The sequence below is a fragment of the Anas acuta genome, chromosome 2 (genome assembly GCF_963932015.1).
Source record: "Anas acuta chromosome 2, bAnaAcu1.1, whole genome shotgun sequence".
Lineage (NCBI taxonomy): Eukaryota > Metazoa > Chordata > Aves > Anseriformes > Anatidae > Anas > Anas acuta.
In genome coordinates this window covers 65,058,527-65,083,608 of record NC_088980.1, presented here as the reverse complement: position 1 = coordinate 65,083,608, position 25,082 = coordinate 65,058,527, and the positions used below count along the sequence as shown (strand labels likewise).

The 25,082-nt window shown below is 41.8% G+C and overlaps 1 protein-coding gene across 1 annotated transcript in view; it reads left to right on the top strand.

Moving 5' to 3' along the window:
* The first annotated feature begins 736 nt into the window (after nucleotides 1-736).
* Nucleotides 737-25,082, top strand: part of TMC2 (transmembrane channel like 2) — a 34,868-nt gene continuing 10,522 nt past the window's right edge. The window contains exons 1-15 of the mRNA XM_068670562.1: nucleotides 737-782; nucleotides 1,094-1,141; nucleotides 3,107-3,422; nucleotides 4,849-5,001; nucleotides 6,272-6,362; nucleotides 7,301-7,382; nucleotides 7,697-7,803; nucleotides 10,274-10,372; nucleotides 15,010-15,152; nucleotides 16,086-16,233; nucleotides 18,634-18,822; nucleotides 20,540-20,719; nucleotides 21,619-21,771; nucleotides 22,763-22,891; nucleotides 24,339-24,406. Of these exons, the coding sequence (XP_068526663.1) occupies nucleotides 737-782; nucleotides 1,094-1,141; nucleotides 3,107-3,422; nucleotides 4,849-5,001; nucleotides 6,272-6,362; nucleotides 7,301-7,382; nucleotides 7,697-7,803; nucleotides 10,274-10,372; nucleotides 15,010-15,152; nucleotides 16,086-16,233; nucleotides 18,634-18,822; nucleotides 20,540-20,719; nucleotides 21,619-21,771; nucleotides 22,763-22,891; nucleotides 24,339-24,406 (1,952 nt within the window). The remainder of the gene's footprint in view (nucleotides 783-1,093; nucleotides 1,142-3,106; nucleotides 3,423-4,848; nucleotides 5,002-6,271; nucleotides 6,363-7,300; nucleotides 7,383-7,696; nucleotides 7,804-10,273; nucleotides 10,373-15,009; nucleotides 15,153-16,085; nucleotides 16,234-18,633; nucleotides 18,823-20,539; nucleotides 20,720-21,618; nucleotides 21,772-22,762; nucleotides 22,892-24,338; nucleotides 24,407-25,082) is intronic.

The window sequence follows — 25,082 nt, the reverse complement described above, 5'->3', positions numbered from 1 at the left end:
GATGCAACACAATACTTTGCAGTACGAAAGAACCTTCCAAATGAGGGTCTCGCATTAATTAATTAAGCCTCGAAGCACCTAGAAGGAAAATCTATCCCATTTTACCAGCAAGCACAATGAGTCTGCAGAGGTCACACAGAGCAGAAGGAGGGAAAGAAAAAGAGAGGCCGGCATCCTGACTGCTGGCTCCCTACTGCCTCTATTTGTTCCTGAGACCCCTACAGAGGACACAGATGGCGGACAACAAGACTGCCAAGAGGCACCACACTAAGATGTTTCCTGTGGTGCAAGAGAAGGACTAACATGGCTATACAGATTGAGGCAGGTCAGTAAAGAATATGGCATTAAGACAGATGATACTTTCAAAGTCTGCAGCCGTATGCTTATGTCAGAACCAGACGTGACTTGTCCCTGTGTTTCATACGATATCACCAAGCATCTACCATGGGGCTTTCCTTCATGTTTAAATCATGAAATGCAACATAATGCCAGCAGCTGCCTTTCAGAGGGAGAGAGAAAAAGAAAGGAAAGCATTTGGGTGGGCTGAGGCAGAGCTGTGCTCCTCTCTGCCTTCCCTGCCCGCATGGCTTACACGCAGGAGCCCAACCACAGCTGGATGTGCCCATCTGCCCACAATGCTAAGAGAAGGAGCACATGGGTGCTGCAAGAAAGAGTAACCTGCTTATGATCAAGGTGCACAGCAGCTTTGGTATCCATGCAAAAGACAGAGGCTGTCATGGGGAAGAAAAAGAAATGCACGTTACAGGTCATCATGGAAGATGGTTGGTATCACTGTGAGGTCATTTCAGTTCAGATGCTGCCACACACTTAGCAAAATGTTTCAGGACTTCCCAACTGTACCATGTTTTATCTTTCAAAGACTGTGCAATTTCTGTTTGCTCATGCAAGGAATTTCTGTCTATTTGCTAAACAAAAGGGAGTATTAAGAGCATCACTGTAGGAAACGAATATTATGTGTAATCAATAAGGGATGTTCTGCCAAGCTCAGCTTGCACTTAAGGATCCGCTGTGTAAAGCATCATGTGTAAGTCCCAGCAATAAGTGCAATTACTCTTCATTCTTTGTCTTGCAGCTGGAATAGAGATTGATGGACAAGTCGAGAGTGACACACAGAGTGAAGGTAATGTAGAGATTAAACAATATGGTCTTGTTTTAAATCCAGGAGGTGATATCTTTCCTTTTTCTCTCTGGGTTGTGACATGCTCTACAATGGGAAGCATTTTGTGAGCTACTTGTAAGCACAGAGATTTTTCCCTTGAGGTTTGATTTATGATAGCAATATATAAAACAGCAAGCTTAAGCAGCCTCTTCATCCATGCTCCTAGAGTGGGAGGCTGCTGTAGCCCTTGTCCCTCTGCAGCCATCTCAAGTATAACAGGTATTCCAGTAAAGCATCACCCTGTGAATGCTTTGTATTGTGCTGAGGTCCTGTTTGCTTTCCCTGCAATGCATGCTGCTATAATACATTGGTGTCTTGATTAACTCTGACCACAAGAAGATAAAAATGAAAATGGATTGAAGACAGTCTAATAAGGAGAAATAGCTAAGGGGTAGGATTATACCACTAAATAGAGACAGCTAAGACTTATGATTGTAACAACACTGGGTAGATGATACAAGTGTCTAGACAACTGAAAAAATGGTTCACAACCATGTCTGTACGGTCTATACTATCCATAAAATGTGAGAAAGTAATTAGCTAAAAGACTATGATTTTTTTATTAATATATCTACCTTTCCCATACAGGCAAAGAAGGAAATAAGATAAAAGTAATAGATGAATGGTCCACATTTACCCTAGTATTTGATAGGTTGCAAATTACAACTGTGATGGTTGGCTGCACAAAATGAACATTTTCTCAAAGAGCATAGTTGGTCCTTTGATCTAGATCATTGTCTGAAATTCAGCTGAGATGGAACATTACATAGTAAGTGAAACCTACCTAATGACTCTCAAGAAATGAGTTGAGAAGTTCTTTTTAATTTCCAAAGTCAAGTATGATTACCATCTCCTATTTTTTCTGACTAGCAAGCAAAAACTATTTGCTTGTTATTAATTTCTATCTTTTAATGAAAAGAAAAATACAAATACTAATATCCTCTTTGCTTCCATTTTCCTCTCCTCTTAGGCTGTTCATCTTTGCCTATGAATCCCACTCCAGCACAATTTCCTTCTTCCATTATAATTTCTTCAACCCTGGGAAAAAAAATCCATGCCAAAACTACAAGCTTCATTTTTCATGAGAACCCTATATTCATCAGTCAGATTGTGGACAATTAGAAGTGAAAAGAACCTGAAAAACTTTACTATTGTTTTTAATGCACTTGGTGGCATAAGGGATGGAGGGGCTTGGAGTTTTTAAAATGTTATTTTCCCCTTTTCCATGATATTCTGCAATTAAAAACATGTTTCATTTCAATCCTTTAAACTGGAGACACTTCTTAACCTGGACAAATGAGATTCTTATTTGAAATGCCAGTGAGAATAAAATGTGTATCAAAGATTACCCGTTCTTCTTTCCTTGTGTGGATATAGACCTATATATATTCTTATAGAAGTAAAACCTGGTGCTGCCTAAGCACTACCTTTTCTATATATAAATAGAAGACCTCTGTACCAAGTTTAAAGAAGTAAAGAGCTTTCAAGGACATTGCAACAAGCAGCACATTGCATACTGTTCAAATGACTGCAGTTTCTGTTTCTGCTGCTCTGGAGTCTTTACAGGGCAGGAAGATATCAGTTTATGCTCTCTGATGGATGGGCTTTTGCTTTTGTAACTAAGCTCCAAGTTTCTCATAGTTACACATCAGCTGCTGATGTGCTAAAATGGGCCTTGCTATCTTAAATAGTTGCATACCAAAGTGCTGTATTTGGCTCTTGGTCAGGGCATAATGCAAAACCCAATCAGGTCAACAGGAATCTGCTCATTGCCATCCCTCAGGTTTGCAGCAGGCATCCTGCTGGCACTTTTCTAATGAATCTTTACTGTGCCAATCCAATATGGAAAGCTAAGTGTTTTCCAAAGTGTTTTTGTTTGTTTGTTTTTTATTTTATTTTGCTTTGTTTTGTCTTAATCCGTTGCAGAAGATGAAGGAAAGGAGAAGACATCTAAGAAACAGCCTCGCAGGGAAACTGTCAGAGCAAGTAGACTTGAAAGAAAAAAGCCACAGAGAGACAAAGAAGATGAAAGCAAAGAGGAACACAATTGTCCCCGACAAAACAGAGCTTCGAGGAGAAAAACACACCAAAAGAAAAATGGTGATGGAAAAAAGGCAGAAGTAAAAGAGAGAGACAAAAAGGCTTCTACTAAAGATCAGAAGAATTCAGAAAATAAAGAAAAAAAAACAAATAAAAAAGGAAAAGAGGGGGAGAACAAACAGAAGAAAGGCAGGAAAAACAGGTAATTTGATGATCCTTGTAGCATGCCAGGTGACAGATGTGCAGCTGTATGGACACACCTTGAGTTTGCGGCATATGGGTCAGAACTACATATACATTATTGCTCTTCCAAAAAAGATACAAGGGCAAAAAACATTAACATAAATTGCCATGCAATCAAACTTTTTCCAAAGTTTTCTTTCATTAAAGAAATGTCTCCCTCTGGAGAGCAGCCCTGCAGAGAGGGATCTAGGGGTTGTAGTTGACAGCAAGTTGAATATGAGCCAGCGGTGTGCCCTGGCAGCCAGGAAGGCCAACTGTATCCTGGGGTGCATCAAGCACAGCATCGTTAATCAGTCGAGGGAAGGGATTGTCCCACTCTACGCTGGTGTGGCCTCACCTTGAATACTGTGTGCAGTTCTGGGCACTGCAGTACAAAAAGGACATTAAACTGTTGGGGAGTGTCCAGAGGAGAGCAACGAAGATGGTGAAGGGCTTAGAGGGGAAGACGTATGAGGAGTGGCTGAGGGCACTGGGCCTGTTCAGCCTGGAGAAGAGGAGGCTGAAGGGGACCTCATTGCTGTCTACAACTTCCTCGTGAGGGGGAGTGGAAAGGCAGGTGACCTATTCTCTGTAAACAGCAGTGATAGGACCCGAGGGAATGGTGTTAAGCTGAGGCAGGGGAAGTTCAGGCTGGACATCAGGAAGAGGTTCTTCACCGAGAGGGTGGTTGCACACTGGAACAGGCCCCCGAGGGAAGTAGTCACTTCACCAAGCCTGTCTGAATTTAAAAAGCGATTGGACTGTGCACTTAGTCACATGGTCTAAACTTTTGGGTAGACCAGTGTAGTACCAGGAGTTGGACTCAATGATCCTTATGGGTCCCTTCCAACTCGGGATATTCTATGATTCTATTACTGCTTCTCAGCCCAAATTCTTCAGATCCAGGCATGTTCTCCAGGTTGGTCTATGGAAATGTTAAAATTAAAAGGAATCTGTCATGTTTTCAAGCCTCATCCTTGTTAAATCTTGTCACAGGCATGAAAAACATTTATCCAGAGCCAGTTGTTGCACTAGGCAGTGCTTCTATAGCTGGAACATGGTCCAAAGCACTATGTTGGTTGAGTTATGGTGGAATGCAATCAGCTCTTGATCAACCATACTGGTGCATGCTCAGGGGGCACTGCCCCTCAGTTTATCTTGCTCCATGAGATCTGGAGATTTCAGTATACAAACACGCAAAGGACTTCCCATGAAGCTAGCCACCCTTTCCTCCAGACAGCAGTCTCCGTGGGGTACAGGCTGTTACTGGCAGGCCAGCTGATGGTTGTGCACATTGCCCCAGGACCCATGGGGGCCAGAGTCAACATGCCCACCCCACCCATGAGAGCTTCCCTCTAACTATGGTGAATTTTTCAATTTTGTGCTGTTAATTTCATGTCTTCCAGTACTTCCTCTGAGTCTTCTAACTCATTTGATGAGGAATCGCTGTCAGAGGAAGAGCTTGCGGTGCTGATGGAGCAGGTAGAGCAAAGGAAAAAACTGATTTCTGCCATGAGAAACAAGCCCTGGCGAATGGTGAAGAAGCTCTCAGTGCTCAGGTACCAAGAACCTTCACCCCTGGAGTCTTCACCAGCTGTCAGCTGCATTTTGCCTTTCCTAGAAACTACATTTTTTGCTGCTGTTACTATAACTCCTCAGCCTCAGAAAAAGTGACCAGCTGAACCTGGCCAGTCCATTTGAGCTCAGAGGATCAGAGTTAAAATGTGGAATTTGATTTTCAGTCTCTGTAACCAGAGAACAGACAAGGTGCAAATCTGTTCAACTGATATCCACCACCAGGTCATTCTACACTTGTATTTAAAACCAAGTGACTCACTTCTGTCAGTCTACTTGTTAAAGCAAAGTCTGTGCCCTGCTTTGCTTATTCATGCCCATTGCTAGACAGAAATCAAAGTGGCAAGGTGTCATATTACTTCAGACTTCCTAAGATGGTGTGGCTTGGAAAAAAATAGTGTATTATTTGCTAAGGTTTGTGGGGCACAGATAACTTTGCTGCCCACAGGCCAACAGGGAAAGGGCTCATTTTAAACCATTCCTATGTCAAGGCAAATCCCAGATCTTTGGTTAAAAAACACACGAAACCTCCTTTATCCCAAGAAGAATTTCAACTTCAAAAATAGCATTGTAAGGTGCATACAACCCCCTATGGATGTGGGTGATGTCCCCACTCTGCTTTTGCCAAATGGCTGCTCAGAGGTGCCATAATAGGGCTGTGAAGGTGTACAGTCCCTGTGTGCCTTTGTTACTCCTTTACACCCTGAAGACCAATACCTGCTCTATCTTCCCTTAGCATCAGGAGCCTTGAACACCTCCAAATATTTCTAAAAATCTGATTGTAGCTCTGTACAGGAAAACTGCATTAAAGCAGCATTTCTATCTCACAAGTACACTATGATCCTGAGATCATTACAAATAAAATTTTATGACCCTCAGATTCTGGAGTTCTGCAATAAAAGGAAAAAGAGCAAAGCAATATTATTTCTGACATATTTTCCCTTTGGGGTAGGACCAGGGTGAAAATTATACCCAGTATCACATACCTTTGTCCTTTCTTGTTATCCCTGGACCACTGCAATCATTTCTACCTTCTAAGAAACCTAAATGAAATTGTCTCTATGGAGTTGTTTGTGGAAGGAAATTCTGCATCTTCTTGGAGTTTGTTTCACTAGAAAATATAATTTTCTTCTTGACCAATGCACGAGGGGAGAGAAAGTATCATAGTCATGCTAGGTTCAAAGAAGCAGAGGTGTAAAGCTAAGGAGCCCCTTTGTTCTTTCAGTAATACATGCTTGTTTATTTTCCAATTAGGGAGGCACAAGCTTTTGTTGAGAAGTTTGAAGGAGCCCTGGGAAAAGGGAAGGGCAAAAAGTTGTATGCATATAAGATGATGATGGCAAAAGTAAGTATGGAAATGACAGCAGAGAAAAGCACGGAAACTGTTTATTTATTCAGCATACTTTTGGTAGATTATTAACTCATAATTGACAAAAGGGATACTAGGATGTCAGGATAAAATTTCCTGTCCATGTTCAAAAAAATACTAGCCAGCTTCAATTCTATTATGATTATTGAAAGAGCAGAGGAAAATTTCCCCCTACCTTAATCTCATTGTCACCTTCCCTGGAGTAAGGAGGGATTTGGATGAACAGCAAAAAGTACAGTTTTCTGGTTTTGATCTCCAGAAACCTTGAAGTGTGAGACAAGGCACCCCTAAAGACACAAGAGGCCATTCCTCTTGCACTGCCCTATGGACTCCTGTAAAACATCATCCTCCTAGTTAATGACAAGATAACAGGGGAGCATTGATGGTGTTTTAAGACTGAGGTTGGTTACCAAGTTGCATGTTGTCATGGGTGTTATATTGAGAAGTGAAAACCAGAGCCAGACCTGAGCTGATGCAATCAATGGGAATTTAGATGCTGGTCTGATAAGGAAGGATGCAAGCTCTGTATTTTATTAAATTAAATTTTGTTTTAAAGAGTTATCTCTGCATCAGTTCTTTCAGTCCAGAGCTAGGGCTGAATTTTCCACCCCTCTATAACATGGCAAAATCATTGGACAACTGTAGTTTTCTAAAAGCCTGGGAAGGGTTAAAATTCAGATAATGAATGTGAACACCTGGGGGATGAGGGGCTTTGGAGATTAAGTTAGTTTCTGAAATAGTCCAAAACATCAGACCTAGAATTTCCATCTCTAGACCAGAGATTTTGATTTGGTCTTCAGGACTTTACACCCACTTCTAGCAGTGCTGCAAAACCTTGGCATGAGAAAGTCCTACAGACAAAGCAGCCTCGCACTTTGCACCTCTCTACTCACAGCCATATTATCTTGTTTCAGAAATGGGTGAAATTTAAGAGAGACTTTGACAATTTTAAAACACAGTGCATACCCTGGGAGATGAAGATAAAAGAAGTGGAAAGTAAGTGGAAGTTTCTCTGTGCTGTGTGATGGCAGTGAGACATTTTTTAAGGCAGTTTTGCATTCATTCAAACCATGCTCCAGTTCCCCTGGTCTCTGCTCACCCCAGGCACCAGTAACACACAAGGAGCACATACCCTGGGCAGCACTGATCTTTGGCTTCTCCACCAGCAGTGGGAACAATTGGGAGGGTCTTCAGCAATATATGAGGGAAGATCTATGGGGTAGATGGGTCTAGGTCTTGCTGAGGACAGCTTAGTTCCCCCCTTCCCGCCCCCCCCCAACTCCTAACCATTAAGTATCTTCTGCTTTAAGGTCACTTTGGCTCCTCAGTTGCTTCCTACTTCATATTTCTGCGATGGATGTACGGTGTAAATCTTGTCCTTTTTGGTTTAATATTTGGATTGGTTATAATTCCAGAGGTAAGTGCTTAATTCTCTCTGTAATATCATACCCATTGCTTAACATTAATGTGAGATTGTTGGCTCAAATAAGGATTTGTAACTGGCAGTGCTTTAGGAAAACGAAATGTGTAGGATCTATTGCTTACAGAGAACAACTTCTAAGGATGTTACTGATACAAGAGCAAAAGTCGCATTGAAATCAGTAGACCTAAAAGGCTGCTGAAGATCCTGCCCATCCAGCAGCTCACATAGGAACTCAGAGACCTCGCATTAAGCTATTTTCCTGTTTTTACTAAAGTGAAAAACACAACCTAGGTACAGGTTCATGCCCATAAGTGCCATAAAAAATGGACTGTGCTCTTAAACAGATTGAGAAAACCCCAATGACATTATGGGACATTTCCAAATGTTTTCTTCACCTCTCTGTATTGTATGAATCACAGCAAAGATAATGAAGTAGGTTCACATATAACTTCCTACATAATTATGAAGGACCAGAGCCATCAGCTGCAATGCAATCCTCACCAGATTTGATGAGTCTAGCTTTGACAAACATGCCATTGCATGAGCTTTCACAGGCTCAAGGATAAGGTCATGCTGGAAAAACTGCCAAGGTTTCTGATGGATAGTACCAATACCTTGGGCTCAGGAGCCCATTTGGGCCCTCCAAGGGCCATGGCTTCAGATCAATGAGCACAGGAGATTCTTGAAAAGGAACAATCAAGAGAAGTAACAAATGATGTCCCGAGCACTTTGCCAAATAATGTTTGTTTGGGAATTATCCCTTTTCTGTATTTCTAGTTCAGATGATTCACAAGGATGAGCTATATATCTAGTTTTTGCATTTCTTGCTGTACTTGGAGAAGGAAAAGGATTTAATAGCCAACTTTATATGGTCATTTATTGAAGAATTTTTTAATGTAGCCATTATACCTCTGGCTAAATTACTCTGTACAGTCTTTAAAGGCTGTACCATACACAGACAGTGGCATCTGTTCTGTTCAACACAGATTTTTATGGAGCAAAATTGCAGCATAGAGTCTCTCTTGAGGACTATGCTTTTGTTCTCCTTGATGGGATTGTTTGCACTATCAAAAGCAAAAGCTCTGTTTCCTCCCAGAATGAAGAGACATAGCCATTAGCACTGAAAAATACAAATGTGGTTTGTGTGTTTTTGTTTGTTTGTTTTGCGAACTATGTGTATGGTAGAAGACTAAACAACTTTGTATAATTTGTTTTTGATGTATGCATAAAATTACTCATTGTTACTGAGCTGTTACAATATGGAGAGTAGCTAGGCGATAAACATTTAGTCACAAATGATTTTGACATTAATGAGATAGCCCTAAAAATAAGTGATAGATGATATGCTAGGACCTTTCTAGGCTAGGAATGCTGACATATTTTGGTACGGACACCAGAGTCTGCTGGTAAATATGTTATTAACTCTCCATAGCCCTTGACGTTCTCTGTGTGGACTTCAGTAGCTGTGGGACTTGCTGCAAGGACTGCTATGCATGGTGTCATCAGGAGAGGCTGTGCTATGAAAACTATTCTTCGTGTCATTTTGTCATATGCTTCTTGCCCAAACCTAACTGCCCTTCACCTCACCTTGAGACCATTTTTCAATTCAAGACTGTATAATACAGAATCTACTGCAAGCTTAACCCAGTGCTATTGACTTCTCTCAAAGGAAGTCCTGAATAAATAGATAAAACTAATCCCTTTATTGCATTAGACCCATGAAATTCAAAAAAAGAAGCCTCTTGCTAAACCAAGGACATTGAAACTGGAGCTGCTCATGGAGGAATCTAATTCATTAGCAAAATATTTCCTGTTTAATGAATGTTACCAAGGAAAGGGAACTCCTCTAGTTATTCAGGTGAAATTAATTCTAAATACTTTACACTGCTGTTCAGGTACTAATAAAATACATATTAAAAATCAACCAAAAGCAACTCACTAAGGAACATAAACAACAAACAAACAAACTGGAGAACAGTTTCTGGAGAACAAGTCCTACGAGGAGCGGCTGAAGGAGCTGGGCTTGTTCAGCCTGGAGAAGAGGAGGCTCAGGGGTGACCTTATCGCTCTCTACAGATACCTTAAAGGAGGCTGTAGTGAGGTGGGGGTTGGCCTGTTCTCCCACGTGCCTGGTGACAGGACGAGGGGGAATGGGCTAAAGTTGCGCCAGGGGAGGTTTAGGTTAGATGTTAGGAAGAACTTCTTTACTGAAAGGTTTGTTAGACACTGGAACAGGCTGCCCAGGGAGGTGGTGGAGTCACCATCCCTGGAAGTCTTCAAAAGACGTTTAGATGTAGAGCTTAGGGATATGGTTTAGTGGGGACTGTTAGTGTTAGGTTAGAGGTTGGACTCGATGATCTTGAGGTCTCTTCCAACCTAGAAATTCTGTGATTCTGTGATTCTGTGAAACAAAAACTACAGCGTGTTATACATCACACACATCTCTCTTATTAATGCTCACCAGGTCCTGATGGGAATGCCATATGGGAGCATGCCAAGAAAAACTGTACCCCGGGCTGAACAAGCAACAGCTATGGATTTTTCTGTTCTTTGGGATTTTGAGGTAAGTACAGGGGTGTTAATCATAACAGATTAGTAGATCAGTTTAATACATAATAAAACCCTTCAGAAGTTAGTGAAGCTACATGGATGAATTTATCTTGAGGTAAACCAAAAATTAACCTTTTTCTTCTAAAAGATGAAGAGATGCCCGCACCCATGAGTGCCATAGTGCAGATGCCATAGTGCAGATCCCCAGAGATTCCTGGCCAAAATAGCATATGTGTATTAAGACATATGCATATGGATTTGAATCCTTCCATCTACAAATGTGCTTCTTGGCATATCTCATATGTGTTTGTATACACACGTGTATATTTCTTGCTTTATCAGGAACAAAGCAAATGCACTTTTAGTCCAAATGGGATGTGTCACATCCTAACAGAGCTGGCTAACACCACCCAAAATGTGCTTTCTGGGGTTAATGAGGTGCAATGGGGCAAAATAAAATCCACTAAGGCCAGTGGAGTTGTACAGCTCCATGCTGAGGGAAGTCAAAGCAGATTTAGGAACCCCATGCCCTTTAATCTACACAATAATTTTACTAATGAAACACCAGAGCTGATGTTACATTTTTGCACGCACATTAGTAGAAGCCAGTGACAATGTAAATTGCCCAATCATGAGCTTGGTACAACTTACTTACATCACTTTCACAGAGTTGCCCTATGAACTCAGGCAAAAAATCTTTTTCCAAGGAAAAAGACCCCAATTAACACATTTCTGCTTTATCTTTAGCTTGCATAGAACAAATATTGCATCTGTATCAACTCACTATCATAAACATAGAATTTTATCCTGAAAAAGCAAAGTCTTTAGTATGAACAAGAGACATTTGACTTTTGACTGAAAAGGCAGCCACAATGAAGAAGAAAAACAAGAGCTGCTCCAACCCAGCAATCCAGAAAGGAAATGCAAGCAGAACTCCTGGTTGGTAGGCAGGGAACATCTTCCCATACCACAGACTTGGCTCACAGCCTTGGGAAGAGATTTATCCTCTCACCCCTACCATCCTCATGGGCCAGACATGAAGGGATGCTGCTGCAAGCAGTATCTTGGGATCTGAGTTTAAAAGCTGCTGCTTCTAGAAGCAATTATGAAATGCTTGTTGGTGCTTGCCCACACATTGCGTGTATGGGACCCAGTCCTTCTGTAATAAACACCATCAAAACTTTGTTAAAACAAACAAATTGACAAGCTAATGTAAACCAGGCAATTTAAACTAGTTTATTAACAAAGCTTCAAGTACTGATGCATCAAGAAAGCTGACAGGGACAGACTTGTGTTCACCACCCATTTTCTGATGAGGATCCCATTATCACAGAATCACAGAATCATCTAGGTTGGAAGAGACCTCCAAGATCACCTAGTCCAACCTCTGACCTAACACTAACAAGTCCTCCACTAAACCATATCACTAAGTGCTACATCTAAACATCTTTTAAAGACCTCCGGGGATGGTGACTCAACCACTTTCCTAGGCAGCCTATTCCAGTGCCTAACAACTCTTTCAGTAAAGAAGTTCTTCCTCATATCTGACCTAAACCTCCCCTGGCTAACTTTAGCCCATTCCCCCTCATCCTGTCACCAGCCACGTGGGAGAACAGACCAAGACCCACCTCGCTACAGCTTCCTTTAAGGTACCTCTAGAGGGCGATAAGGTCGCCCCTGAGCCTCCTCTTCTCCAGGATGAACAACCCCATCTCCCTCAGCCACTCCTCATAGGACTTGTTCTCCAGACCCCTCACCAGCTTCATTGCCCTTCTCTGGTCTTGCTCGAGCACCTCGATGTCCTTCTCATAGCAAGTGGCCCAAAACTGGACACAAGGGCCCAAAACTGTACTCGGGGTGTGGTATCATCAGAGCTGAGTACAGGGGGACAATCACTTCCCTAGCCCTGCTGGCCACACTGCTTCTTATACAAGCCAGGATGCTGTTGGCCTTCTTGGCCACCTGAGCACAGTGCTGGCTCATATTCAGCCGACTATCAACCAATACTCCCAGGTCCTTCTCTGCCAGGCAGCTCTCCAACCACTCATCTCCCAGGCTGTAGCTCTGCTTGGGGTTATTGCATCCCAGGTGCAGGACCTGTTACTTGGCCTTGTTGAACTTCATACAGTTGGCCTCAGTGCATCGGTGCAGCCTATCCAGATCCTCCTGCAGAGCCTTCCTACCCTCAAGCAGACCAACACATGCACCTAACTTGGTGTCATCTGCAAACTTACTGAGGGTGCACTCAATGCCCTCATCCAGATCATTGATAAAGATATTAAAGAGAACTGGCCCTAGTACTGAGCCCTGGGGGACTCCACTAGTGACTAGCCTCCAGCTGGATTTGACTCCATTCACCACAACTCTTTGGGCCTGTCTACCCAGCCAGTTTTTAACCCAATTAAGCGTACATCAGTCCAAACCAAGTTTCTTGAGGAGAATGCTGTGGGAAACGGTGTCAAAAGCCTTACTGAAGTCAAGGTAAACCACATCCACAGCCTTTCCCTCATCCACTGAGCATGTCACTTTGTCGTAGAAGGAGATCAGGTTTGTCAAACAGGACCTGCCTTTCATAAACCCATTTTGACTGGGCCTGATCACTTGGTTGCCGTGCAAGTGCTGTGTGATGACACTCAAGATAATCTGCTCCATTTTGTTTCCTTTTTCCAGCCTTTTCACCTGCTTGTCAGAATCCAAAATCCACCAGTCAGGGTTCAATTAGCAACATTTCAAATAAGTTGTTTGTAGCAAACAAAAACCTCATCTGACCAACATGATGGAAGAATACAAGAAGCATCATTTAAATTAGCACCTCCCTACTTAAAAAGAAAACAAAAAACAAACAAACAAAAAAAACCAAACACAAACAAACAAGCAAAACAACAACCAACAACAAAAAACAAACAGGTGTGTTGCTGAACCACAGCTGTAGGTTTTCTCTAGTAGAAAATAAACCATGCACATCACATTCACATCAGTAGTTTTCTTTTTGCTGAGGCTGTGCTATCATATCAAAGATGAGCTACCAACACTTGCCAGTCTCCTGCCTTTGGCTTGGTAAATAAACCTACATCACCCTTCTTTCATCAAGAGCTTGATCCTGTGGGTCTCTGCCAAACAATGCCAGCCACCCACCTGGCAAGCTTGTGAAACAATGTCCAGCTATGGGGCAACAACGTAAAACTGCCCTCTGCAGCCAGATGTTGAACAAAGCCCTTCACAGAGGCTTGTCCTTTGAAAATGAATGGATGTCCAGTGTGTTCCACAGGAGAGGTGCAGTGGGGGACATATTTCAGAGCAGGGGTAAAACAATGAGGCAATACTGTGAGCCTAAAAAATACATTTTAAGAGAGGAGTTAGGGGAAAAGCATGCTTTGACAGGAAGGAGGTCACATCATGGATTCCTAGAGGAGCAGAAAGGAATAAATCTCACTTGGATACCAGACACCATGCCTCACAAATGGAGTTTAAAGAGTATACTGGATAAGGTGCAGAGAGAAACTAATTTGTCAGTCCCCACAATTTGATGAATCAATAAGATGAAAGTTTGGGATTCCAATCTGAGAAAAAAAAATGTCACTAGTGCCTTCCAGAAACATAATCTTCATGTTTTATGTTTTATTTTTTTTCATTGCATTTACCCAGTACATGCTATAAATAACATGATCCAAACCCCAAGCCAATGTGCTGTGGGTCTGCCAGCCACAGGCTTGCTGCATTACCCCAAGTTGCAGCCTGCAGCACCAGAAGAAAAACACACAAAGCTATCCTGTACCTGTGGCACTGTTCTTTGTGCAGGACAGATGTGCAGCTGATGTTGCACCCAGGGATGTCCCTAAACTAGACCCAGTGCACAGCCTTTGATATGGTTTTCAAGTGCTGTCTCAATTTTGCCTTTTTCCAAAACCTTGATTGGAAGGGAGCTTGCTCAATTATCATGGGCAGACTGATTAACTACACTTAACTTATGAGCTGAAAGGCACAATATACAATGATACACGTACAAGGTAAGAGAAAAATAGGGAGATCAAGTTAGGAGAACTGCATGTTTGCTGGATGCCCCACAGTTTGCAAGTAAAAAATAGGTCTACTTGAGACAAAGTAGCTGTTGTTGTCTGAGCTCTGCTTTTCACAGAAATGTGAAAATACTTTGTGAATACTTTGATATTAGTCTTTAGTTATATTTGCTCTGCAGGTAGGAGGAAGTAAAAGGAGCTAAATCCACAGGGTACCAAGCACCAACTGCATCTTAGCTGATAGGAAAAGTTTCATATCATGGTGGAAAGCCCCTTTACTACAGCATTTCTATCATGAGTGTTTGATACTGACTTAGAGAAGTAGGAGGGTTACGCCACAAAGAACAGTAAGAAGTTTTTTCTGGTAAGGATGAAACAGTGATAGATAAAAAAATGCATTTTAGATTTGAGCCAGTATCTTCTGACACAATCCCTTTCTTCCCTCTTGTAAAAGGATAAGTGCATTGATGGTTTTCAAAAATGACAAGGCAGCAAACAGCCCAGAGTGAGACACTAAAATAATTGCCAAGCTGATTTTCCTTGTTTAAAATTTTCAGTTTTCACCATGAACCTTTTTCCTACAGAGGAACAGCCACATGGCTTACACAAAGGTTTGTGTTTGCTTTTCCTCTAGGGGTACATCAAGTACTCAGCACTCTTCTATGGCTACTACAACAACCAGCGGACCATTGGCTGGTTGAAATATCGGCTACCAATGGCATATTTCATGGTTGGGATCAGTGTGTTTGGCTACAGTCTGATGGTTGTTATAAGATCGTAAGTAAGGCCAGTGTTTCCTAGCTGGGTTCCCAAATCTGGGTTCCCTCCTTCATGTGAACATGAAGGAGGATTTTACCTGCAATAGGTTTCAAAGCTTCCTTTTCACATGCTTTCACTGATTAAAATAAATAAATAAATAAAATAAAATGTGGAAAGCCACTGTGAGCCCCACAGCTATCATGTCACACTGTGAAGACCGTCTGCAAAGCCAAAAATAAAACTCCCGGCCTCTCTCTGGAGGTCACACCATGCAAAGGTTATCCTTCCCTTACAAGAAAGGATAAGCCAATGTATTTGTATTGCGATTGAAATAGACTCTATTGCTATGCAGCAGAAAGAATCTCTTGAGTCTTTGACTGGAGTGGGGCATGGGGATTTACTGTATTTTTACTATGAAAAGGCAGCATCTGTTGTCTCATACAAGGATTTCAGGGATCAAATAACACAGAGGAAACAATAGAAGCCATATCTGCTCCTGTGCTGATTAAGAATAATGCCTATCCTCTCCTTGAATGATTTGCTGCAAGCTCTTTTGCTCCAACATTGTGCAGCTACCAAAAATATCACTAAAATGCTGTGTTGCAATGACTGTACTGGGCAGCACCAGTGCTTTTTGACTAAATTTAACTACCTAAAGATAGCCATTATCATTTACTCTGCCATAAGGCCCAGAAACACTAAATAGTCATTCATCATGCACAAGGTGGTGGAAGCAATCCCTTGCCTGCTTTCATCATCTATTCTAGTTTTTCTATATGTTATGGGTTTTATTATAAGGCCTGTATAGCCCTAACAGTCACACCCAAGCCCCATGAAAGACCACCCTGATTTCCTTCCTCACCAACCAGATGCTCCAGCAAAGCTCAAGGATGTGTGGTGGCTCTGTGAAACACTTGGCCTGACCTTGTCACTGTGCATACCCTTACACAGGATGGCACGCAATGCCAATGAGAGTACAGCAGATGGGGATGATGACAACTTCATTTTCAGCTGGAAAATGTTCACAAGCTGGGACTACCTCATTGGCAACCCAGAGACTGCAGACAACAAGTTCGCATCCATCACCACCAGCTTCAAGGTAACCCCTAACTGGCATTTCTCTGCCTCTGGGGATGCTCCCAGCGCCTTCCATTGCAGAGGTTTAAAAGGACAACTGAGTATCTGTACAGAATCTCTCAAAATGAACAGGGTATGACACTGAATCACAGCAGGTCTAGCTCCAATGCCCTGGATCACCCCAGGCCCCTTTTTAGGATTTGGAAAACCAGATGAGTATTGTTTTCCTCTGGAGCACTAAGTAGGAAAAAATAGCTGCTGTGGTCATGTGAGAACCTAACCATCTCCATCACTTCTCCATCACCTGTTTCTCCTTGGCACCAGGCAGAATATAAACTGTAGGAACCCAATGCCATTGCATGCCCAATGTTTGGGGCAGCAGGAGCAGCAGAGGGGACAGGTGGGACACAAGTCACCCTGCAGCATGAAGCCAAGGCCATACACACAGGGGGCCACCACGTCTTCATTACTCTTCTCCCATCACCCCTGAGTTCAGGGCAAGTTTCTGCCCACAGCCATCCCCCTCCTGGGGCAGTGTTTACTCTGTGACTCAAAGCACAAGAGAAGGCAGCAGCTTCACAGGGTGGCAATTTCTACAGCTTTTCCCTCCAAAATATCTTGTCTCTTCTGTTCCTCTGCCCCAGTCATGACAACATCTCATCCACAAAAGCTAAAACCCTCTTGAAGACTCAGTAAAACTGCCCTGTGTTTCTTGTAACATCCCAGATCCCAGGGCTGTGCCACAGAGCCTGTTGTCAACACCACAAAGCCCACACCTCAGGCTCTCTGAACACAGTAGGTTTAAGTGTCCCATTTGGAGCCTATCTTAAAACTTCAGCAAAGAAGTTGAGGGATTTCTTCATTTCCATTTCAATGTCCACAAGCTCTCTGTGACCCACTACAGCTGTTGTCTGCACTACTGAAAAGTTCGTACTTCCAAGACAATTTCGCTGCTTAGCTGATGACACACATGTAAGTATGGGGGTAATACGTACATACAGAAATAGACAAAGCTTACCTGCTATTAAAGTTATGTTGCATAGCGTGAGAAATCCTATCTCCAGCATGCTGGAAGAATACAAACTGATTCCACTAATATCAGTGGATAATAACAGATTTGTAGTTATTTAATCATAAATTCTGGGCTAACCTAACCTCAGAGAAGTTCAAAGAAAACAACTCTAAGACAATTTAATAGATTTTTTTTTTTTAATTTTGGAATCCAAGTAAAAACAAAATGTGGAGGACAGTGAGGATTTCTCCAATGAAAAACAGAAACTAAGTGCAGAAAAAAAAAAAAAGTAAAATCTTTTTCTGACAAAAAATTTGCTCTTAAAGCCTACTTTCAAAGGGCTTTACTTTTTTTTTGTATTATTTTTAATTGACAAAGTTTGTAAAAAACAAAACAGTTTTATTTGAAACTGTAAAAAAAATAAATCCAAAACTATTTTTGGTTAACAGAAATTTCTATATAATGTTCTGCCTTTGGGCTACTAGGAGCTCCATTAACCAAAAACTGTTTCAAAAATTAAAAAATTACAAATAAAAAGTAAACAAAATACTCCACAAATTGGACTGAGTTTTGCGATTATAAAACACATACAAAGCAAGGCCAAATATATTGAGCATCTGCTGAAGGATGGAAGAACTTTTCCAACAATAACTCACCCCACACTTTCTTTTACACATTCATACCAGATTGGGTAAGGAAAAAGCAATAAATAAAAAAGCCACCAGTCAGCATGTAGCTGCTCGATCTGAAAAGTAATTTCATCCAGTTTAACCTCGTTCAGAGCTAACACTTCGTGTAAAATCCCAGAGAAAGGGAATTTAATAGCAGTATTGCACACAGATAAAACCAGAAGGCTCTTTGCTAAAATGCACAAACCAATTCTTGGACTGTAAAAGAGCTAAAGCTTGGGATACTGAGCAGGAATTAGCCACAGAAAAAAAATTACACATAGAGTGAAGAAAAAGCCTAGCTACTGTGGATTTCAAAGGCTTGATCGGTTTTCTTTTTGGGAAGATGAGTTGCAAGAGGTGACCTGATGACAGTGTGCAACCACCTGTCCAGGAGCTAGCAGTGACATCCAAAAGGCCTTGCAACCCAGCTGTAGACTCGGCTGGGAGACGTTTTATTTTAGAGCCTCATTCCTCCACCTTATTGCCATGGGATGTGTCTGCCACTTTGTGTCTTCCAGGCAAAATGAGATGCCTTCATGGAGCTTTGTTTGAGCTTAATGCAAAGTACCATGTTCAATATAGCCATCAGAATTACATTTTATAAAGTAGAAAACTATCTGATATTGCCTTAGGCTCAGTGCTACAACTTACTTGCTCCAATTCTGTGAGTATCTCTGTTTTTGTTTTTTGTTTTTTGTTTTGTTTTGTTTTGTTTTGTTTTGTTTTGTTTTCTTTCCAGGAATCTATCGTGGATGAGCAAGAAAGCAACAAAGATGAGAACATCCACCTGAGGAGGTTCCTGCGTGTTCTGGCCAACATCCTCATCATATGCTGCTTGTGTGGGAGTGGCTACCTCATTTACTTTGTGGTGAAACGCTCCCAGACATTTTCAAAAATGCAAAATGTTGGGTGGTATGAAAGGAATGAGGTATGGAAACTTTCCTTCCAGTTTTCTGATGTAATAACTTTCCTTGTACATCAGCATAATCATTGCCACAGCCAAAATGGATGGCATCCAAAGTAGAGGGATTCCCCACCATGGTCCAAAAGTCCTTCTGTGACTTTGTACTTGTGTTAGTCAGGAATCACAGTGGTCTCACAGAGAGTTTTCAGGGCAAATTAACAGCTCCTGTAGGCAGGGGAAAATGCTCTCACAATAAATTGCATTAAGACTCAATGGGCCTTCAGTACTTACATCGTCATTTTTTAAAACACCAACCTCAAGTTATATATTAATGCTCAAAAATTCTGTTGTACTAGATAGCTGAGTGTTGAAAATGTCCTTTATCAGACATGAAGTTAAACTCAGATCTTTTTAATTCCTTCTGAGTAATGGGAATAAGATTTCATAATCGGTAGAAAAAAGTCAGTTGTCAAAAATATTTGTCTTATTTTGGAATGAACCGTTCAAAGTCGAAGCTCTCCCCACACTCACACAAAATTATTTCTATCTATTGAAATGCTTAATTTCAATGTGTACTCCATTACCATGTATCTAAATATCAAAGGGAAATCAAATTCAAACCTATGCATTTTCATAATTCTCTCAGAAAACATTAGCAAAATAACTCACAAAATGCTTTGATTTATTTAGTCAACTTTTCCCAAAGTGAAAACAAAACAAACAAACAAACAAAAAAAATCTAGTGACTGATACTTTCCTGGTAATATCTTAAGATCTGCATATATACAATTCTGGGTACTGTTCCTCTTTCTGGATACAGAAGTAAAAAACAAGAGACCCGTGAGTCAGAACCTGCTGGTGGCTGTCCAGACACAGTCTTCTGCAGGCCAACAGGCACTAGATAGCTGTAAAAATAAGACAGTGTTTACAAACCATACCTGAGCTAATGCTGACACATCAATGATCTCACTGACCACAGCAACCCAATACTTTGCCCCATATAGAGGAATAAATATGAGACGGGGACGTATTTTCTTGGGCTGCAACAGAGTCCTTGATCCATTTCCATTCACATCCATAATTGCGTATTGCAAAAGGTTATGTGCCAAATATGGCAAATAAACATTAGCATTGACTGACTGCTTTTTAACCTAAGTCTTTTGTTTACTCTAAAACTAAAGTAATAAATGAGGAGCTGATGCAGGCAATAGTATGAGTGACTTAAAAAACTAAATATGCATGAGCTTGGACTGACAGGGAACACACTCTGCAGAGCTCATCCCTTTGAGATAATAATAAAAGTGCTCTTGCAGGAGCAAGCCCTGCAGTCCAGCTGTGCTGTCAGCACACTAAGCCAAGGAGCTGAGCTCATTTTGGCTCCCTCCTAATCATAAAACCTTCAAGAATCTCCAGCCAGTTGCTGACAGGTTGCTGGTAGCTCCTGCTCTGCTCCACATGTCCCTTGATCCAAACCTTATTGCTGTAACTGGCCTCTGTTAGCAGGGAAGAGCAGAAACTAATTTAGTGGAACACTATTACATAACACAACTTTCTCTCTATTATGTGCTGCTTCCACTTTTGCTACCCTGCTTTAATGGAAAGTCATTTGCTGATGTTAAAGAGATTTGTCAACTTGCACCCCAGTGAAAATGGTCATCGTGCACACTTAATTTTGGTCACAACTCACAATAAGGTAGTTTCTGTTGTTGCTGTTAGCAGTAACCTTTTCCTTGTTTGGCAGGTTGAAATTGTGATGTCCTTGCTGGGAATGTTTTGCCCCCCCTTGTTTGAAACTATCGCTGCACTTGAAAATTACCATCCGCGTATCGGGTTGAAGTGGCAGCTGGGACGCATCTTTGCCCTCTTCTTGGGGAACCTCTACACATTCCTGTTGGCCTTGATGGATGATGTCAATGAAAAAGTAAGGGCTGAGATGAAAAGCTAAGTGCACTAACATTTTTTGGAGCCAAGGGTGAGTGCAGCACATCTCCATAGCTACCAGGGGCAATCCCACACTTTGCAGCAAGTGCCCCCCACCCCTCCCCAGTGCTCTCAAGCATTTTAAGCATCAATCTGTCCCAGACTGAGGTTGATATGGATTCTGGGAACAGAGCTCCCTGCTGCTGAGTAGAGGTCAGGGACTCAAGGGAGAACTTCTAGGTCTGTCTATTATTGTCATCTAAAATCACAGAATATTAGGATAATTTTTTTTTTTTTTCTATCTGACACTATTTGCAATTTCTATTAATGCAGTCCCCAAGGGTGTGATTTATAACCCTTTTTCCATGCCCTCTCCTCTTTAGCACTATCCTGGTAGTACGCAGCAGGCAGATAACAGCAGGAAAGGACAAATGTCTAACTGATCTATAGAAAAAAATGACCCTGATTTAAGCTGAGAAGAATAGGAGGAATCAGGGAGACTTGTTCAGTCCTGAAAATGATGAACAAAGCAAAGAAGGAGGACTGCACAGAGGCTCCTCTTCCATGAACACTAGCAGCAGCCATGCTCTTTGCTCTTCCTGGCCCTCAAACCATGTTTCATTTTGTTGGAGGTCTGGCTTCTCCATGTGCAGGGAGCTGGCTGCTGATTCCCCAAAACTCATGGTGCCCCCAAGCTTCTTTTGATCTGGAGGGGCTGCTCCCTGACACCCGGGGAAAGGGAGCAAGGTTCTGTGCTATTCTTTTTTCCAGTGCTGTCACAAATCTGTTTTAAGCAGTTTCTTGTATTAGGGATGGTAGCTGGTAGAGAGGGGAACCCATTGGCACCCTCTGTGGTCCCCATATCCTTACATTTTTGGCTGAGATATCTCTCTGTTGCAGCTGGATGAAGAAGATGTTGTGAAGAACATCACACGCTGGATGCTGCTTGGCCACCACAACTCATCCATGGGGAACAGCAGTGCTGACACCCCACCTCCCCTTGATCCTGCAGATGTGCCCAGGGGACCCTGCTGGGAGACAACTGTCGGCATTGTAAGAAACTTGTTATGCAGTAAGTCTCTGGGATGATTTGGGTGTTGTTTTTGTGTTTTTGTTTTTATCGTTAATGTTTTTAGCATTTCCAGGATTTAAGTTTTACTTGTAAAAGACATCTCCTTTCCCAGCTCTCACATAGCAGTACCAAGGCAAGATAAATTCACCACTGTTTTCAAGCTATGGCTGTGAAAACTCCCAACACACACAGACCTCCAACACTTTCTTCAAAAGAGTAAAAAAGTCCAGGTAGCCTATGGCCATGCCTACATCATACCTTGGTTCAGATGATGACAGCACCTTTGAAATAAACCTGTCTTCTCCAATCATTGTTGCATTTGATTTGCATTGCAGAGAGCTTTTGGAGCACACAGATTTCCCAAGGAAACTCCTGACACATCCCAACCACTAATGCACCATGAGGCCAGGGGACGAGGGCAGAGCTAGATGAAGATAACCCACCCTGAGATGCATGGAAGGGTGGTCTTTAAGTCCTCAGCACCACAACTTTCACCCCACCAACCTACCCTTCAACTCTCTTGCTTTGGGCAGCTTTCATCATGCACCAAAGTTTTGTAGTTCTTCAGAACAGTGAAATACCTGCAAGAACAGCTCACAAATGTAAACCACAGTAGCACAGATTTCTGTGACAGCACTGTCAAAATTACCTTCGTCTGCATGTTTTACAGCTTTATTGCAGCGTTAGCATTCTGCTTCCATTTTATGTGCTGCCACAACATTTAGCGCAGTCAATAATACTAGCAACAACTATCAGGGCTAATAGTTGTAAGGGAGTTTGTTATTCCCAAGCACAAAACTGAAGTTCTGGCACTGCCAAGTGGCTGAAAACCAGTAGGGAGATTACTCACAGCATGAAGTTCTGAAGGTTACTGTCATGTAGAGGGAGATAGATTAATAAATAAAATGCCCTCCCAGAATGAGCTACTGAAATTATTGGAGCTAAATATTTTGTTTGTGTTTTAAATTGCAGGAGTTTGTAAGGCTCACAGTGTCCGATATCCTGGTGACCTACGTAACCATCCTGGTGGGAGATTTTATTCGAGCTTGCTTTGTCAGATTTGTGAATTACTGTTGGTGCTGGGACCTAGAGGCTGGATTTGTAAGTCAATGTCTTGTAGCTGAGAAGCTGAAGAAGCAGGGCCATTTGTTCAAATATGACACAGATTGATTTTGAATGATTGATTCTGGTCTTGTTTGATAATTTAAGCTGTGTAGGCAGTCTCTGCATCACTACTCATCACTACTACTTTTCACCCCGGAAACACAGTTATCTTTCCCACCTCAGGAATTTAAATGATGAAGTTGAGTTGAAAAAAAATTGACCTGATGTACATTCAGTTGTTATAACCTCAAATAATTAGGCCCTTCTATACTCATCTCTTCTCAAAGGTCTTCTTTGATCTTCATTGCCTGTCCTGGAGGCAGTAAGATGTTTTACTCATAGCACAGTCTTCTGATCTATTCTGAAGGTTGGTGTTACTTTTGCTGCAGTGGAGTAAAGAGCTCTTCTTTCCCTTATCATGTATGCATAACACACAGAACTCTTTGGTATTCATAAAGGCAACATTACAAAGCCGCCAGCACTGGAGCTGCACAAATACAGAGCAAAACTGTGAAAAAAAAGGTTCATTTTTTCACTTAAGTGACAAAAACAGATTGATTCAGACAGAATCAGGTATCAAATTGGGTCAAAAGCAGACATACTACACAGGATATTTCAAACATATGAGGGCATCACCCATCATCTTTCAGAATTGTGTTCTGTATTGAAATGCAAATATTTTTTCAAGAAAACAGAAAAAACTTTACATAGTATAAGCGGCTAAATTGGACCTGAGTTTTTATGCAGAAAAGCATATACTCATAGAACAGTAGTGTCATCACTGACAAATCTACCAGAATAATAACTTATGAAGTGACAAATACTGCCAATAGATTAGACCTGCCTGTTCTGGACTTACCACCTTTAGCACCCACGTTAGAAGGACTGGTCCACAGAAAACAATATTTTAACTATTATCTAGAACAGGGCAAAATGTCACCTCTCACTGACCAGGTAATATATTCCTTCATGTTCCTCTCCCCTAGGCTCTCCACTTCTGTTCTGCAGCAGCCTGCTGCTACAAGACATACAGATATGGATATATCTGGTGTAGCATTTGTCCTCCAGATCATCATTATGACTGTTTAAACATTCAATATTTTACCAGAATAAAACTGCAAATCAGCAGCCAGATACATCAGCTGAAGTATAAAGTCGAGTCCTGTGCCATGGCTCCTCTGTACACAATTGACTTTGCTAACTGAGAGAACATATAAACACCATGCAACTCTAAGCACCTCCATACGTTTGTCCAATTTTAAGCAAGCCAAGAGAGAAGCAGCCCACAGCCCAGCTGCTGGTTATTCAAGCAGTGCACACACAGTGGGAGCCCTCCCAGAAATCACTTTATATCAAATTTAAATAAGTATTTTTATGCCCAGCAGCAACAGCAAGCAATAGCGGGTACCTCTAGCAAAAACAAACACTTTCTCTTCCCATGCAGCCCTCCTATGCAGAGTTCGACATCAGCGGCAATGTTTTGGGTTTGGTCTTCAACCAAGGAATGATTTGGTAAGATATTTCCCTTCTTTGTTTTTGCATTATTGAAAAAAAGACCCACAGTGTAGTCAGAAGACTTCCAAGCCAGCTAGAATAGCATTTGGGATTTGGTTTCTCTGATTGCTGGACGTTCTGCTCTTGTCTACTAAAGTAGAAAACTCAAAATGCCAGCTTAGTTGTCAAAGAACTGTTATCAACTGAAACAAAGAACAGTCTTGCAAACCCGGCCATAGTCTCACTTTAATAAAATCATTTTTTCATAAAAATGTACTTCATCCTTTCAAGATGGCTCACGTGCTGGGGGAAGAGATCAGAAGAGGCTTGGGAGCAAGTTGCTGTGAGCTTACTTGTGAGCACAAGGCTGGCCCTGGAGTCAGCTGAGCATGTCAGGCAAGAGAGTACATCCCAAAATTGCCCCAATGGAGGGCAAACAAAGGCTGATCATATGACAGAATGAGAGTCAACAGGCAACCACACAAAATCCCACACCTCCTCTGGGAGTGAGGTTTCTTTTGCTGGGATTTAATGATCTTCTACTACAACATCTCTGCAGACTCAAGAATGTCACTCCCTTCTGGGTTCCTTTACTTGACATATTCCAAGCTATCCCCAGACAATTTTTGTCACAAACTGCAAGTCTTTCCTTACAACCACTGAGGTCTGAAATCTGTCTGGTCTTCAGTTTATG